The sequence below is a fragment of the Thamnophis sirtalis genome, unplaced genomic scaffold (genome assembly GCF_051295495.1).
Source record: "Thamnophis sirtalis isolate CommonGarterSnake01/CBP01778 unplaced genomic scaffold, rThaSir2_p1.2 scaffold_5, whole genome shotgun sequence".
Lineage (NCBI taxonomy): Eukaryota > Metazoa > Chordata > Lepidosauria > Squamata > Natricidae > Thamnophis > Thamnophis sirtalis.
Genome location: NW_028261385.1, coordinates 113,813,304 through 113,830,618, shown reverse-complemented (window position 1 = coordinate 113,830,618; position 17,315 = coordinate 113,813,304). Strand labels below are relative to the sequence as shown.

The 17,315-nt window shown below is 40.2% G+C and overlaps 1 protein-coding gene across 1 annotated transcript; it reads left to right on the top strand.

Moving 5' to 3' along the window:
- Positions 1-1,043: 1,043 nt before the first annotated feature.
- On the top strand, positions 1,044-16,588 carry LOC148045566 (uncharacterized). Its single transcript, XM_087717037.1, has 3 exons — positions 1,044-1,161; positions 13,557-14,427; positions 16,477-16,588. Exons 1-3 carry the CDS (start codon positions 1,044-1,046, stop codon positions 16,586-16,588), a joined length of 1,101 nt encoding a protein of 366 aa, XP_087573163.1.
- The last annotated feature ends 727 nt before the right edge of the window (positions 16,589-17,315 follow it).

The window sequence follows — 17,315 nt, the reverse complement described above, 5'->3', positions numbered from 1 at the left end:
GGGCTTTTGACTGAATATAGAAGCTCCTTGCTTCACCCCTTCTCTTCAGTGTGTGGAGTAGGTCAAGCAAGAGCAAGATCTGCTCCTCAGATATAAGATATTGCAGGAGGAGTCTTAATACCTCTGTGGTTTGGGGCAAATCTTATCCCATGTCAACTCTGTTTTAATAAAAAGGAATTGAATTTGGACATGAGTGACTCTTGTTAGCTATTGCATATGTTGGTAGACTGAGATAGGGCAATATGAGTATGAGTATGAGTAGTTTATTTATATGCCGCCCTTTTCCCTGGGGGGACTCAGGGCGGCTCACAATTCGGAAGGAAGGGAGGACAAACAAATTAACACATAAGACAGTACATCATTAAAAGCACAACATTCATAGAATTCGGGTGGGTTGCGGTCTTTAACCCCAGGCCTGATGGGACAGCCAGGTTTTAAGGGCTATGCGGAAGGTCTGGAGGGTGGTGAGGGTACGAATCTCCACGGGGAGATCGTTCCATAGGGTCGGAGCTGCCACCGAGAAGGCTCTCCTCCGCGTGGTTGCCAGTCGACATTGACCGGCAGATGGAACTCGGAGGAGGCCTAATCTATGGGATCTAATTAGTCAAGTGGAGGTAATTGGCAGTAGGCGGTCTCTCAAGTACCCAGATCCACTACCATGAAGGGCTTTGTAGGTGACAAGTAGCACCTTGAAGCGTACCCGGAGATCGACAGGTAGCCAGTGCAGCTCGCGGAGGATAGGTGTTATGTGGGTGAAACGAGGTGCACCCACGATCGCTCACACGGCTGCATTCTGGACTAGCTGAAGTCGCCGAATACTCTTCAAGGGCAGCCCCATGTAGAGCACAATAGGGAATGGCCAATGCACATACTGTATGTTAAGCCATGCTTGCTTATAACCATAACTGATTACATATGGTATTGCATTCTGGTATATACAGTGCCTTCAGAAAGTATTCACACCTCTGTCAATTTTGTTATGCTGCGGCCTGATTCTATAGTGGTTGAAATTCATTTTTTTCTCATTAATTCAGTACTCCATAATGACAAAGTTCCAGGACAACCATCACTGCAGCTATCCACTGATCTCCACTGATCAAACTCCAAGTGAAAGCTCACTTGAAGTTTGCAAAAAAGCACTGAAGGACTCTGAGATTGTGAGTAACAAACTCCTTAGAGGGCTTTCATGTGTTTTGCATTGAGGAGAGGCTTCCATCTAGCTACTCTTCCATAAAGCCCAGATTGGTGGATGGCTGCAGTGATGGTTGTCCTTCTGGAACTTTGTCCCACAGTGTTAGATAGGCTCCTCGTTGGGAGAGCGAGTGCGTTCAGAGGAGCGTTGTGAGAGTTGTGTTGGAAAACACACAAACCAGCATACAGAGACACTGCAGTTTAAATAGGCTTTTACTTTCATAGAAATAGAGATATCAGAGTCCATCAAACAGTCCAAGTCATACATGGATAAGACATTCAATCATCAATGTCTTTCAGTTAAAGGATAATCCAAATAACATAGTCCATAATCATACAAACAGTCTGGTACTCAAAGTTTGCTAGCAGTTGCAAAACTTACAATAGCTCATGGCACTTTCTAACAGCCAGCTTCCAAAACACTCAGATCAGATCAGCCCACCATCTAACAAACAGAGAGCTAACAGTCATTCTGGCTGCCTCTTATGGCAGATTGAGGAAACAGCAACCAATCACATTTTACAGTATGATTTAAAGAAACAGGTATAGCATTGTTACATGATTTATATATTGCCAACCCAACGGTTAGATTATATGCCTAATGCTCTTTGGAACTCCATCAGAGTGACCATCGGGTTCTTGGTCACTTCTCTTTCTAAGGCCCTTCACCACCCATTGTTCAGTTTGATTGAGCATCCAGCTCTTGGAAGAATCCTGGTTGTGCCAAACATCTTCCATTTCAGAATTATGGAGGTTACTTTGCTCTTAGGAATCTTCAGTGCAGCAGAAATTTTATTGTAGCCTTTCCCAGATCTGTGCCTTGCAATAATCCTGTCTCTGAGCTCTACAGGCAGTTTCTTTGACCTCATGCCTTTTGCTTTGCTACAGTATGCATTGTCAGCTGTGATGTCTTCTGTAGAGAGGTGTGTGCCTTTTCAAATCATACCCAGTCAATTGACCACAGGTTGACTTCATTCCAGGTGTAGAAACACATCAGCAACGATCAAGAGAAATGGGAGGCGCTAGAGCTAAATTTCACATGTTGTTGCAAAGGGTCTGAATACTTTCTGAATGTACTGTATATTACATCCCACAACTTCTGGGTTTATACAGGGATGGCGAACCTTTTTTCCCTCGGATGCCAAAAGCAGTGCCCACACTGATAATTAAATCCCCCCCACGTTGTACCCACCTGCGCATGTGTGTGAAACCCAACGCTGCCCCCCATGCATGTACACATGGCTTTTTTTGAGGCTGGGGAGGGCGAAAACAGCCTCCCCTGCCCCCCCAGGCCCTCTGTAGGCAGAAAACAGCATATTTCCTGACTTCTGGTGGACCCATTTTTCACCCTCCCCTGGCCCCAGAGGCTTTGTTGGAGCCTGGGGAAGATGAAAATAGCCTCCGCTTCCCCCTCCCCAGAGGCCCTCTGGAGGCCAGAAATGGCCCACTTTCTGACTTCTGTTGTGCCTAGTAGGTCTGTTTTTTGCCCTGCCCAGGCTTCAGGAGGCTTTCCTAAAGCCTGGGGAGGGCAAAAAACGGACCAACTGGCCCATTGGAAGTTTGTTTCCAAAAAGCCGAAGCCCTGAAGCCCTGGTGTCAGCTTGGTGGCTTCCTACCAGACTTCCATCTATGAGCCAACGCCGATCCACCCGGCCTTCTCACACCCCCTGGCTGCTGCAGCTGTCCTGCAGCGTCAATCCACAGCCCCAGGCTGAACAGGAACCGAGACACCCAAGCTGCTGGCGGCAGCGGCGGGGGCCACATGAGCGGCCATGATCCCCCCTCCCCAGCCAGCCCACCCAGCCCATTCCTCCCCCAGCGCGGCAAGCTCCAGCGGACTGGAACCAGGTGCTAGGTGCCTGGCAAAAGAAAGAAAGTGCCAGCCCGCCAGCAGAGGCGGGTAAAAGACCACCTCTGCTGGCGGGCTCCCCCTCTCTTCTCAAACAAGCTGCCCTCCCTGCCTCTCCTCCTTTTCTCTCTTCTCAAACAAACTCTCTCTCAAATTGAGAGATAGTTTGTTTGAGTGAAGTAAAGAAACAAACAAACACACACACACACACACACACACAAAAAAATTACTTACAATAAAAAATTACTTACAAATTACAATAATTTTGAATTCCTCCCCCTTCCCTCCGACCCACATACCTTTTCCAGCTGTGTCACAGATGATTTCAACTCTGCTCTTGTCTGCCATGATGAAAATGTAAAAATGTAAAAAGAAAAAGGCAAGAGCTACTGAAGCCAGGCTGGGTTAGCTGCTGCCAGAGTCCCCAATGGATGACTCTGCTTAACTGTTTTTAAAAAAGCCTCTAAAAAAGTGCCCTCTGCAGGAGAAGGTGAGAGAACCACGTGCCTCCTCTACATAAGGAATTTTTCACCTTTTAACCCTTGCTTAACTCTACTCAAGTGATCATAAAGATAGACTAAAGGAGGCACGTGGTTCTCTCGCCGCCTCCTTTCTTTTTTAGAGGCTTTTTTAAACAGTTAAGCACTAAGCAGAGTCATCCACTGTGACTCTGGCAGCAACTACCTCAGCCTTTTTCCTTTTACATTTTTCTTCTTTTCATGATGACAGTGGTGAGGCCCTGCCTCCCCTGCCTCCCCTGACTGCACGTCCCTGAATGATAGGTTTTTGGAAGATAAACTTTTTTCCCTGGAAAACCTGCAAGATTGAAATAACTTCAGCATAATCAGTATTGATTTGTCAATAATAATTTGCAAAGATATAAAGCTATAGAAACAATTTAATCAAAGAAAATGGAGCAGGAGTCTTACCTGTAGCAAATCCAACATTAAAATCTAATCCATACTTATTAAGGGAATCCATTTCCCATATTAGATTTTCCTGCTGGTTTCATATTGTACACAGTATGCTATATTTAAACAAATAGATACTAAAATGAAATTTGAGGAAATTTCCATAATAGAATTTGAATGATTAAAACTCTATATTAAATAGTACTTATGCACCACCAACTCTTTAACCGATATATCCAGAGGTGGGATTCAAACATTTTTACTATTGCTTCTGTGGTCGTGGCTTGGTGGGAATGGCTTGGTGGGTGTGGCAGGGGAAGGATACTGTAAAATCTACATTCCCTCCCCACTCCAGGGGAAGGATACTGTAAAATCTCAATTTCTTCCAGATCAGCTGAGACTCAGGACTCAAAATTTCCACTACCGGTTCTCCAGAACTGGTCAGAACCTGCTGAACACCACCTCTGGATATACCGTAAAGAAATTGGGAAAATTAAATGGTAAAACTCAAGACAGAAATATTGTCATTACAACTGAGATTTGCTTCATTTGCCTCTTTGTAAAAGTGTCCCACAAAAGAAAAAAAAACCCAAGATTTAGCTTATGTAACTTCAGTAGGAAGCTAGATCCAGACTTGGCCCGTTTCATAAAAAACGCATGAAAATTCTATGTTCTAGGGATGTATGCTAGTTATCCCTAGAACATAGAATTTACAGAACACTCATTCAAGGTCAATGTAATTTAGTGTACTTTCTTTCTTTATATCCATTATTACTGCTTCAATTTCTCTCCATATGTTTTTCTAAGGGTATTCAGCCAAGTTCTCCAACAGCCAAAGAAGCACTCTTCTTCCATTAGGGGGAGCGCTGAATCCAAGAAATACAACTTTTTTCTTATACTGTGCAAAGATCTTTGGAAAAGTACACTATGCTGTATAGCACCCAATCAAGTGGCAAGGAACCTTGTTGAATTTGAGTTTCATCTCTCTGATTCTCTCCTGCCTTCAACCCTTATTCTCATAGTTATCTAGATAATTACAGCAGAAAAAGAAAAGAAGCTATAATTATGTTACTCAAACTCTGGATGAAGCGAACTTACATTTATTATTTTACAACAGCTCCTTAGGTTCATTGTAGCATGAACATTAAAACATGAAAAATAACATTTAAACAGCATGGAGAGGCTTAACATTTTAGGCTTTTCCACTTTGTTAAAAAAATCTATAAGCAAGTTTGTTTTAAGCAGTATGTCCTAGTTCTAATGGCATTATTTTTGCTGGGTTTTTTTCACCATATTTGGGAGGGTTTTTTTTCCTTTACATCTGGTAGACATCAAGGACACATGTTTTTTTTCCTGAAGGAATCACAGCTGGGCTTGATCCCAGCTTCCTTCAGAAGGGAAGAGTTTTCTCAGAAAGAGCCACAGCCCCACTCTTGGCTATAGATCTTGGTTCTGCAGCTGGTTGCTTAAGCACACTCAGCTGCTTCAGGACAATGTTCCCCACAACTTTAACAACATTTGAAAAATGAGTCACTTCAAATACCATTTAGCTACAGAGTTCTCTATATTTTCTGCACAACATACAATTCCTTTAGATCACAAATCCTTTAGAACTTTGATCCAAAATCTTTATGCTCAAAAGTTATCTGATGAGCCATCCCAGTCATCCCCTTGTTTGAAGAAGAGTCTTGATTTGTATTCTGCAATGGCAATAATTAAAGTATTTTCATATTACAAAATACCTTAGAATAAGAAATTATAGTGAATCTCAGCAAAATGAGTGTTATGTGTAAAAAGGAAAGATAAACCAGGAAAGAAAATTTATCTGAATGATAGTTTTCTTAATTATCCTAAAGGGGACAAAAATATCAGAATACAGCCAAACCTATATACAGGGCGGGGCATAACCTTTTCCTAGGGGGTCACAGCAACACTTGTAATAACAACACAAATAATTCATACACCATTCGAAAGCCCATCAAAAACTGAGTTTATTGACACAATTTAATAGTCAGTATGACCACCATTAGCCCTTCGAACAGCATTCAAATGAGGTGGATAAGAACACAACAAATCTTCAAACAGTTCCGTTCGATTTTCCAGATTTTTCAACACAGTTTCCAAATTCATTCTCAAAGTTTCAACCGAATATCGATTTTGACCTTGCTCCTGAATCATCAGAGCTTCCACTTCATCCTTAATTATGGCCCCAATGTTCTCTGCCGGATTGAGATCTGGCGAATTTCCCGGCCAGACGTCATTGCCCCAAAATTCGACATTGTTTTCCTTTAACAATTGCTGAGTCGCATTTGCACGCATGCAAGGAGCTTTGTCATGAAGAAAGACAGCCTCACCAACCACCAAGACATTGTCTGGATCACTGAGAAATGGAATGACATTCTCCAATAAAATTTTCTCACGGAAATAACTGCCATCCCAGGATTCCCCTTTATCCTTCAAAACCCAATGCAGTTTCTTGGCTGTGAAAATGACGAAAATCCCGATGCAAGTCGGATTGCGAACGATTTGTCGATATCGTTCATGTTTGGCGATGTCGTCGACGTCTTTAGCCCAAATTCGATCGTTCTGGAAATTCGGTTTTTGAATGGCATAAACGAAGAATTCGTCAGATGGCGCCAAATGAAGAAAATCTTCCTCGGTCCATTCAGACAACCAATCGCACAACCAAAGCCGATCTTGAACGTGTGTTTGAGTTTTCAATGGTTTGCAAATGACGTGGAATGGCTTCAAACCTTCTCGTTCTCGATATCGGCCGATTGTCCTTTGATCAACTCGTTTTCCACGAATTTGAAGGATTTCTTGGGCCACTTTTCGGTTTCCTTTTCGTTGTTTGCGACTGCCAGTTGCAATGATGGCTTTGCTTTCTTGGGACAGTTGCAGAGGACGCCCTTCTCCAAATTTTGTGAAACATTCTTGGGCTGTTTTGTTCCAATTATCAGTAACCCAATCCGGATGACGTTTCAATTTGTTTGCAATCCATTTTCGATTGATAAACGTCGCTCCAGCATCGCGAGCCTCTCAAAAGGCAATGCATTTTATTCTGTCAATGATCCTTTGTTTTTCCGAATCGAATTTTCCAGCCATTCTTAAAGCAAATTTAACATTTAATAGCTCATTCAATTCAGTTTTTTATGGGCTTTAAAATGAGGTGTCGCGGAAGTTGTAAACTGCTGTCGATCTTGCTGTGACCCCCTAGGAAAAGGTTATGCCCCGCCCTGTACAAACACCTAATTTTATTTAAAATGATATGGCCACTTAGTTTGGAGAAAGAGGCATTGATGCTATAATTAAAATAGGTAAATTAGCTGAAAACAGGCAAGTCAGGGAGCTGAGGTTCCCATCATTAACACTTTAGGATGCCTCTGAAGTTGGTGTATAAATTACCTCTAGAACATTTCAGAATAGATGTCAGGAGCATAATCAATTCTAAGAACATTAAAAAAAAGACCTTGCTGGATCAAATTGGAAGAGCCATCTAGTCCAAAATCCTGAGCTGTCCAGTTGCCAAATGAAGGACCAGAAGCAGGACTTGAATACAATTGTCCTTGCTCATTTGTACTTTTTCCAGCTGTGGCTACAAGGAGTCCTACACTTTGTTCTTTGATTACAGGTAATATATAGCTATCACAATTAGGAGCTATTTATAGTCTTTAAGTCCATGACAGATGATTTTTTTTCAAAAAAGATTTTTATTTTATAATATTTATACATATCAGTGTGTGAATGGTGTGATACTGGATATCATACATTTCAATACAAACAAGCATTATATTGTTACTCATAATTATTACATTTCATTCTCATTATTTCATATTGTTTACACATACCCTTACTACCTCCCTTAAATTCCTAAAAACCCCTTCTTATTCTTTCATATATTTTAATATGTTGTATGTGTGTGTGTATATATATACAGATACACACACACATATACATACATACACACACATACATACACATACACACACACACATACATACGTACATACATACTAATATTCTCCTCTTATTTCTATCTCTATTTTAACCTTTCTCCCCTGACGCTTTAATATTCAAAGACGTTTCTTTTCTACTTCCCATCGTCAGCTGTTTTATTATTCATTCCCCTTATTTGTCTCTTCACATCTATTTATGTTAAAGTTTCATCCTTCCTTCTTTCATTAGTCAATGTCTCAATGTACACTTCTAATACCAATCACAATCATTTGAGCATTTAAAGTACAACTATTCATATTCTTTCCAATCCTCCAATTTGTGTAGCTCTACTATTAATACACGTTTACATTAAAATATACTTTTGTTTTCCAATTGTTCATTGTTTGATTTTATCATTTCACTGCTAATTATATTTTATACATATTTTATAATACAATCATTTAAGCTCTCATTTTCCAGTTGATACTTAATTCATAATTTTTTCATAATTCCCTAATTTCACTGTTCATATCTATTTATATTAAAATATTTATAATGTTTATTGCACTACATACAAAATAATTATCCAGCCTATATAATTCTAATATTAATGCACATTATTAAGGTATAATCCTGGAAAATCATTTACTCTTTTTCCCCTTATCCATTATTTTTTGTCCACATCCAAGCTTTTAATCTTATCTTTTTTTTTTTGGCTTGTCTCCCAAATTCTTCTCTTAAGTCTTTTACTCCATCTACCCTACTTCTAAGTCTATAGTCTGAGTCCATGATCTAATTTTTTCTCCCCTCTCTCCCCTTTCCCACTGTCTATTTTTAAAGCTATCTGTTTTAACCCCTCTCTTCCCCCCCCCCAGACATCTTCCTGTTCCTCCCATTTCTTTTTTAAACCTTTTAAAGTATTTTCCCCGTGCTTTAATTCCTTAATCATTATTAATTTTGGTAATAACTCCTCCTTGTTGTCTTCTTTATGCTGGTTTCTCAATTCTCCTTTCCCTTCTGTTTCTTCTGATGGCTCCATTCTTTCCTCATTTTCCTGGTCTTTGCTTATTGTCCCTTGTATAATATTTTCCAGTCTTTGATCTATGTGATCAAATATTTCCACCATCTCCTTATGGTGTTCCTGTATAAGGTCCTTAATATTATGAAACATTAGCTCCATTCTGTTTAGATCTCCACTCACTTTAGCCTTGCGTTGCATCTTTATTTAATAAGTCTCCTTTTTTGCCAATTGTCCAGGAATCATTGATTCAAAAACAGAGCTCTTCCAAGTCAAAAATTTTAATGTTCTCATCAATGATCAGTCAAATAAATTTAAATACATCAGGGGATTATCCACATCTCCTCACGTCACTTTTGAATATTCGATAATATTCAGGTGTCTGTAAACGAAAGTTCTTATTTGATGTTCCAATCTCCAGTGGTCATAAGGTAGATACATATAATTCAGTAAATATTTTCAGTCCTTTAAATGTTTATTCTCAGGTTGCATAGTTCCCCTTTCATCAGCTGATGATGCTCTCTGCCTCAATCTGCTTCAGCCTCTCTGCTTTGTTTTTGACAAGTCCAATTTAACTATCTTACTTATTTTGAATTGTAAATCTAGTAAATGAACCATATTGATAAAAAGTTTTTGGGATCATAATTCCAGCATTTTAATATGCTTAATTCTTAACATCACATATTTTTGCTTTGAGAGTTCAATTTTTTATTTTATTTTTTATTTTAGAAACTAATGGGGAGAGCTCGGAACAGGGCCGCGGAGCTTTCGGTCCTTGCTTCCAAAAGTGCCTAAAGTACAGTCGGAAGACCTCAGGACAGAATTAGATGTACTTAAGATAAATGTAAAACATGTCACTTAGAAGAAAACAACATTTGTACAAGTCTACAATATTGTACAGCTTAGAAGAAATGCTTATGCAAAGTAGAGTGGAGCTGAGCAGGAGCTAAATGTGATTTAGGAGTAGAAAATGAAGCTGCTTTTAAGAGTACATTTGCTAAGCCAAGTAGTGGATTTTGCTTTATTCTGCATGGCTGGACTCCAACTCTGGCCGTGTTAAGGTGATTCCTTCATATACAGTGCTGAACACACAAGGAGTGGTCAAAGCCCATGTTTTCTCAGTATTATACCCATGGGCTAAACAAAATCCCCAGAAAAGTTTCCATCCCATTTCAAGATTCCAGCTCAGATGAGGTCTTGGTAACCAAATGAAGCTTCTCCTCCCCCTCCCCCTCCTCCATCACGTTGCAACACAACTAAAAGGCTTTGAACATAGAATATAGAATAATTGCTTGCTTGAATGCATATAATGGGGCTGTCTAAACCGGGCTGCTCATTAAGGACAAGTATAAATAAGAACAGCAAGAATGAGCAAAGGAGAGACTGAGTGGACTGGATTTGTTTAGTCTTCAGAAAAGATGACTGAGGGGACTTTTCAAGTATCTGCCTAAAGGCCACATCTTTGCTCGGTTAATCTGTGGTACAGTGTTAAATTATAGAAAGGCAGTTTTGGTTTAGTGCTAGGAAAAATGTCCTAATGTCAGACCAGTTTGACCATGAAACCAATTATCTAGTGAGGTGAGGCTCTCTTTGGCTGAGTGTGTTTAACAGCAACTGAACAGACATTTGTTGCAACTGATATATTTGGGATTCCTAAAATGAGCAAATACTCAGCATTGTGGGCATAACTAGCTCCTTTCAATTCTAGAATTCTGTGAAGAGAAAATCCTGGCTATGTGTGCTCTTTTATGGTCATTAGACAAAGTGCAGGAACCAGCTCCCCGACATTTGAAACTGAATCTTACCCTGAGAGGTTCCCCCCCCCATCCAATGTAAAGCATTGGATGAAATATTTTTGTTGGAAACTCAAGCTTTCCACTAATAAATTACTACTCATCAAAGAGAAATCTGCTTCACATGACACACAAAGCCACATTATGGTTTGTTTAAGCTTGTTGCCTGAAGCCAGAGTAATTCTACAAGATTTCCTAATGTGAGAATGCCTGTGATGAGAACTAACCTAGATATTTTCAGGATGAATCTAACCCACAATCCGTGAACATTTTTTTCCCCTAATGGGAGACCCAGGAAGTGCAAAACTGCTGTGAATGCTACTTCAAAAAGTAAAATGTGAGGGGCAGGGTTTGACGTCGCAATGACATGACATGCAATCTTGGGTCTCCGGGATTGCTGTCGATATCTCTGTTTCTGGATGGTCCTTTTGGACCTAAACTGTTCTGAAGGAACAGTGATAGAGAAGAGCATGTCCTGCTGATCTTAGGGGCATCGCAAAGCCCCTGATTGATCCAGGAGAAAGCTCTTTTTGCTAGCTACAAGAGAAGCAACCAAAATGGCTGCTAAAAGTTGGGACAAGCCTCTGAAATAGAAGCAGTACAGGAGTGTGTCGAATTGGTGAGAAAAAAATTTATTATTAGAGAAGGGAAAACCCAAAAGAATTGGAATTTAAAATAAAATTGAAGACAGAAGAAAATAAGCAGCGAATTAACTCTGATTTAAGACAATCATGTTATCTTTTCTACCTTAACTTTGTTTGTTTTCTAAGGATGAACTCTTTACAAATGCCTCTTACTTTTAAACTGGACTGGTCTCTTTTTTTCCCCTTCTTCCTCTATACTTTCTCCATTTTTTGTATTCATGGATTAAAACTTCTTCTCTCGTAAGGCTGGGACAGAGCGTAATTTTTACACTTTTTTTTATTTTCCTCTCTTGGACAGAGAGGCAGAAACAGATGGAAAAGAGGTAACATTGCCATCTAGTGGCTAGAGGCTTGGCAATATCTGATAAAGCTATAAGCTTTGTTTACTGAAAGACTCAGTGAAAATGTTTTGTTGATACAGGTGTTCCTTTGAAGGAAAGAGAAAGCTTTGATTTGAAAAACTCCTCTGAATTTGTTTGACCTAAAAAGTCTCGGATATTTTGGCAGTGTTTATAACCTGGAAAATGGCACAACGTGAAGAAAAGGCACTAACTTTGCAAAGAATTTTCTTAGAAATTCAAAAACTTTTAATAATTACAGAAAGAATTGAAAAAAGACTTTTAAATTATAGATCAAAATACAGAAAGTATGGGGACAGCGATGAAGTTTGGGGACAAAGCTGAAAAAATAACAGAGACACATGAAAGTGATAAGAAAATTGTTGACACTGACAGCAAACTAAGAATGGAGGAAATGAAAAGTGTGAAATACAGAAAGGAGAAATTGATGAACCAGATCTTCATTTCGGATGTCAGAAAATAGATGAAGAAAGGAGATAAAATTTGGCAGAAATAATAAGAGTAATCTCGGCAAAAGCACAAATGATAACAAAAGTAAAGCTGATAAAAAGAGCACACAAAGGGTTTCAAATTCTTATAAGACATGCAATGAACAACAAGTTCTTAAGAGAAGTCCACATAACACTTATCAAGAAAACATTTAGAATACAGACTTTACAAATGACAAGAGATATTGGACTACACTATCTCTGGAAGGATACAAGATGATGAAATGAAATGTCACAATAAATTTTAGTTAAATGTAGTTAAATTTTGAGTGCTATGTACAACATAATAATAGCTATAGTCAAATAAATGATTAATAATGATAACAAAGCATTTATATATACTAGATTGATAATATGAAATTTTATACAATACTGTAAGTGAGGATATGGAGATGATGTTGAAAAGCCTTTTTATAAAAATTAAACAATTTTATATAGAATAGAATATAAAGATGTAATATCATTGGGTGATTTCAGGATGATGTAATAAAATGTCATAATATAAATTTACTTTAAATTTAATATGTTTTATGTTGAAAGGATGTAATAATAGCTGGGCTTAATGGATGTTTAATAATTATATCAATGTGTATACAAGTATATTAGACTGATGATACTAATAATGGGGAAAAATATGAAATTGAAAATCATTAGAGAATGTTATCAATGCTAAAATAATAGAATGATGTCACAATAAATTTAGTTAAATATAATTAAATTTTGAGTGCAATGTACAACATAATAACAGCTATAGTCAAATAAATGATTAATAATGATAACAAAGCATTTATATATACTAGATTATTACCCGAAGGTCATTAGCTCCTTGCAGGATCCATGCCCCAGAGATAGTGGGGTGTGAGTCTCTTCTCCTGAAGTTGGACATAGGGGTTCAATTGGGCTTGTTTTTGACGTACCTACCTCCCAGCTACGTCACAACAGCCCTGCCTGCGCTCCTAGAGGCGGTAGCCAGGTTGGCGGTGGAGTTCCCCAGACTGATGGTACTGGGGGACTTTAATCTGCCATCCCTGGGCGAACACTCTGATGGAGCACAGGAGTTCATGGCTTCCATGACAACCATGGACTTGACCCAAGTAGTTCTGGGTCCAACCCATAGAGCGGGACACACACTCGACCTTGCATTTCTCTCAGGGCAGTGGAGATGTGATCTTGAATTAAGGGGAATAGAGATCTCACCCTTGTCATAGTCAGATCACTTCCTGCTGAGGCTTGACTTTGGGATGCTACTCCCCCATTGCAGGGAGGTGGAGCCGATTAAGTGGTTCTGCCCCAGGCACCTGATGGATCCGGAAAGATTTCAGAAGGAGCTTGGAGGGATACCTGACTCCCTTGCCCACAACCCGACAGAGGCCTTAGTCGCAGCCTGGAATGTTGCAGTGGCTGAGGCTCTGGATTGGATTGCGCCCTTGCGGGCTCTCTGTGGCAGTGGATCCAGGAGGGCACCTTGGTTCACCGAGGAGCTCCGGGAGATGAAGCGCCAAAAGAGATGCCTAGAGCGACGCTGGAGGGCCAGTAACTCTGAATCTGACCGAACACTCTTAAGAGCCTTTATTAGGACTTATTTAGTGGTGATAAGGGTGGCAAAATGTACATATTTTTCCGCTCTTATTGCATCCGCGGAATCCCGCCCAGCCACCCTGTTTAGGGTGACCCGCTCCCTCCTAAAAGAGGAGGTGGGGAAACCCCTGCAGGAAAGAGCTGAGGAGTTTGCTCAGTTTCTGTCGGATAAAATCACTCAGATTTGGGTGGACCTGGACTCTACTTGGGCAGCACCAGCTGAGATGCCGAGGGAGATTTGCTGGGATGAGTTCAAGTTTGTCACTCCTGAGGAAGTGGACAAGGCCATGGGAGTGATGAGTGCCTCCACCTGTTTATTGGACCCGTGCCCCTCCTGGCTGGTCTCGACCAGCAGGGAGGTAACACGAGGCTGGCTCCAGATGATTATGAACACATCTTTACAGGAGGGGTCTTTCCCACAGCCACTTAAAGAAGCAGTGGTAAGGCCCCTCCTTAAGAAGCCTTCTCTGGACCCAGCTATTCTTAATGACTATCATCCTGTCTCCAACCTTCCTTTTCTGGGAAAGGTTGTTGAGAAGGTGGTGGCGCTTCAACTCCGATGGACCTTGAATGAAGCAGATTATCTAGACTCCTTTCAGTCTGGCTTCAGGCCTGGATACAGCACAGAAACCGCTTTGATCGCACTGACTGATGATCTCTGGCAGGCCAAGGATAGAGGACATTCCTCTATCCTGGTGCTTCTTGACCTCTCAGAGGCTTTCGATACCATCGACCATGGTATCCTTCTGCAAGGATAGAGGAGGTGGGAGTGGGAGGCACCGTTCTATGGTGGTTCTCCTCTTACCTCTCTGACAGGTCGCAGTCGGTGTTGGTCAGGTGACAGAGGTCGACCCCTAGGTCCCTTAAATATGGGCTGCCACAGGGTTCGGTCTTGTCCCCCCTCCTATTTAATATCTACATGAACCCGCTGGGCGAAATCATTCGACAGCACGGAGTTAAGTATCATCAGTATGCTGATGATACACAATTATATCTCTCTGCCCCGTGCCAGCTCAGTGTAGCGGCGGATGTGATGTGCCAATGCCTGGAGGCTGTTAGGATCTGGATAGGGGTAAACAAACTCGTGCTCAATCCCGACAAGACCGAGTGGCTATGGATGTTCCCCCCGAAGGACAGCCCAGATAGTCCATCCTTGATCCTGGGGGGTGAAAATTTACACCCCTCAGAGAGGGCACACAATTTGGGGGTCCTCCTGGATTCACAGCTGACACTGGAACACTATCTGTCAACTGTGACCAGGGGAGCCTTTGCCCAGGTTCGCCTGGTGCCTCAATTGCGGCCCTACTTGGATCGGGAGGCACTCCAGACCGTCACTCATGCCCTAGTCACCTCAAGGCTGGATTACTGCAACGCGCTCTACATGGGGCTACCTGTGAAAAGCGTTCGGAGACTGCAACTAGTCCAGAATGCAGCTGCGCGAGCGATATTGGGTGTACCTAGGTACACCCATGTCACACCTATCTTCAGCGAGCTGCACTGGCTACCTATTGGTCTCCAGACGCAATTCAAGGTGTTGGTTATTACCTTTAAAGCCCTGCATGGCTTAGGACCAGCATACCTGCGAGACCGCCTACTGCCACACTCCTCCCAACGGCCGGTAAGATCCCACAGGGTGGGCCTCCTTCAGATGCTGTCAGCCAGACAATGTCGACTGGCGGCTCCCCGGAGGAGAGCCTTCTCTGTGACTGCCCCGACCCTTTAGAACGAACTACCCCCAGAAATCTGAACCTCACCCACTCTCATGGCCTTCAGAAAATCTGTCAAGACCTGGCTATTCCGGCAGGCCTGGGGCTGTTGACCTCATTGTTGCGGTCCAGCCCCGACTGAAATGAATGTATCTGTGTTGTTTTTTAACTTGTCTATTTTATTTTTATTTTATTTTGGTTTTTTTCTTCCCCTCTCTGTAAGCCGCCCGGAGTCCTCCGGGATTGGGCAGCCTATAAATAAAATTAAACTTGAAACTTAAACTTGAAACTAGATTGATAATATGAAATCTTATACAAATTGTAAATGAGGATCATGGAGATGATGTTGAAAAGCCTTTTTATAAAAGATAAACAATTCTATATAGAATAGATTATAAAGACGTAATATCATTGGATAATTTCAGGATAATGTAATAAAATGTTATAATATAAATTTACTTCAAATTTACTATGCCTTGTGTTGAAAGGATGTAATAATAGCTGGGCTTAATGGATGTTTAATAATTATAACAATTTGTATACATGTATATTAGATTGATATACTAATAATAGGGAAAAACATGGAATTGGAAACTATTAGAGAATGTTATCAATGCTAAAATGATTGACTGACTTAGAATAGGAGGAAGCATAATAACAACGTATACAAAGATACCTTGATTGTCAATATGTGAATTTTGATAAAATTCAAGTGAAGTTTACGGAAAGGACACAGAAAGACTTTGTAACCAATCGACACACTGTGTATATTTTGAAGAGGCTTTTATGTTATATGTGTTGTGTGTTTGTATTTGTCTGGAAATAAAAATTTTATTTAAAAAAAAAAGTAAAATGTGACGGTGTATTTGGGGTTAATATTAAGGGGTCAGTGATCTTTCTGCATTCTACAAGGAATTCCAAGGAATTCTAATTTCAGGCTATAAGGCACTATCCAATCATGCATATTTATTACATATTTATTCTTCCTTAACTAAAAATGATAGGTGGCTTTTATTCCTTATCACACCTATTTTACATCCTTTTCTTCCACAATACCTCATCTTTACTAAATGGGTGAGATACCAACATCTACATTCAGTATTTGATTCAAGATGAATCAAACAGTTGTGACATAGTGGTTTAACAGTTGAGTCAGCCTGTAGTAGGTTTCAGTATTCATTGTGTTGGATGGGTTAATATTTTTCCAGTTAACTGATGTTGGCTTCTGATTTTATGGAAAATCTCAAAGCATCTGGTAATAATATATCTTTAATAGCTGTCTGCCTTTGTGGAAACATTTGACTTGATTTCCTTAAAAATGAGGATAGATTTTGTTTGAAGACTGCAATACAGAAAAAGGCAGTCTAAAAGTAGGTAGTATGCCAATGAACCTCCCCAGACAAACAATATATCAGTTCATATTAAGAAAGAGGTTAGATTGGAAAAAAACCCCACCTTTGCTTTTTCAAAGCTTGCAGATAAAATGTTTAAGATAGCCAACTTACGTTAGCTACAAGAAAATAGCACAGTGGTACTTTTTTTTTTTTAAATCATATTTAGTAGGGACATACCCAGCTAAGATTCTTTGCTATAAAAAATTGGGAAGTGTGTGATTTCAAATATGTAATATCTTGTTTCAAACAGAGAATAATTAAAAGATGATTAAAAGTATCTGAACTAAGATGTAACATTCAATAATTTTTTTGAACAAACTTGCAACATTTAGTACATATTAATATGTATGCTAAACTGTAGAACTGGCCATAAATAGCTTTTCAGAATTCCCCAGGAATTTAGTGAGAGAGAAATGGGGTAGATAATTTCTTTGAATTTCTCCAGAAGG

Excerpts from the sequence above, each read along its gene's own strand:
- LOC148045566 (XM_087717037.1), top strand. The coding sequence starts at position 1,044 with ATGACAAAGTTCCAGGACAACCATCACTGCAGCTATCCACTGATCTCC. Across the intron at positions 1,162-13,556 it reads GAAGGACTCTGAGATTGTGA|AGGCCTTAGTCGCAGCCTGG; the intron begins GTAACAAACTCC and ends ACAACCCGACAG. Across the intron at positions 14,428-16,476 it reads GCACTGACTGATGATCTCTG|GTGGCTTTTATTCCTTATCA; the intron begins GCAGGCCAAGGA and ends TAAAAATGATAG.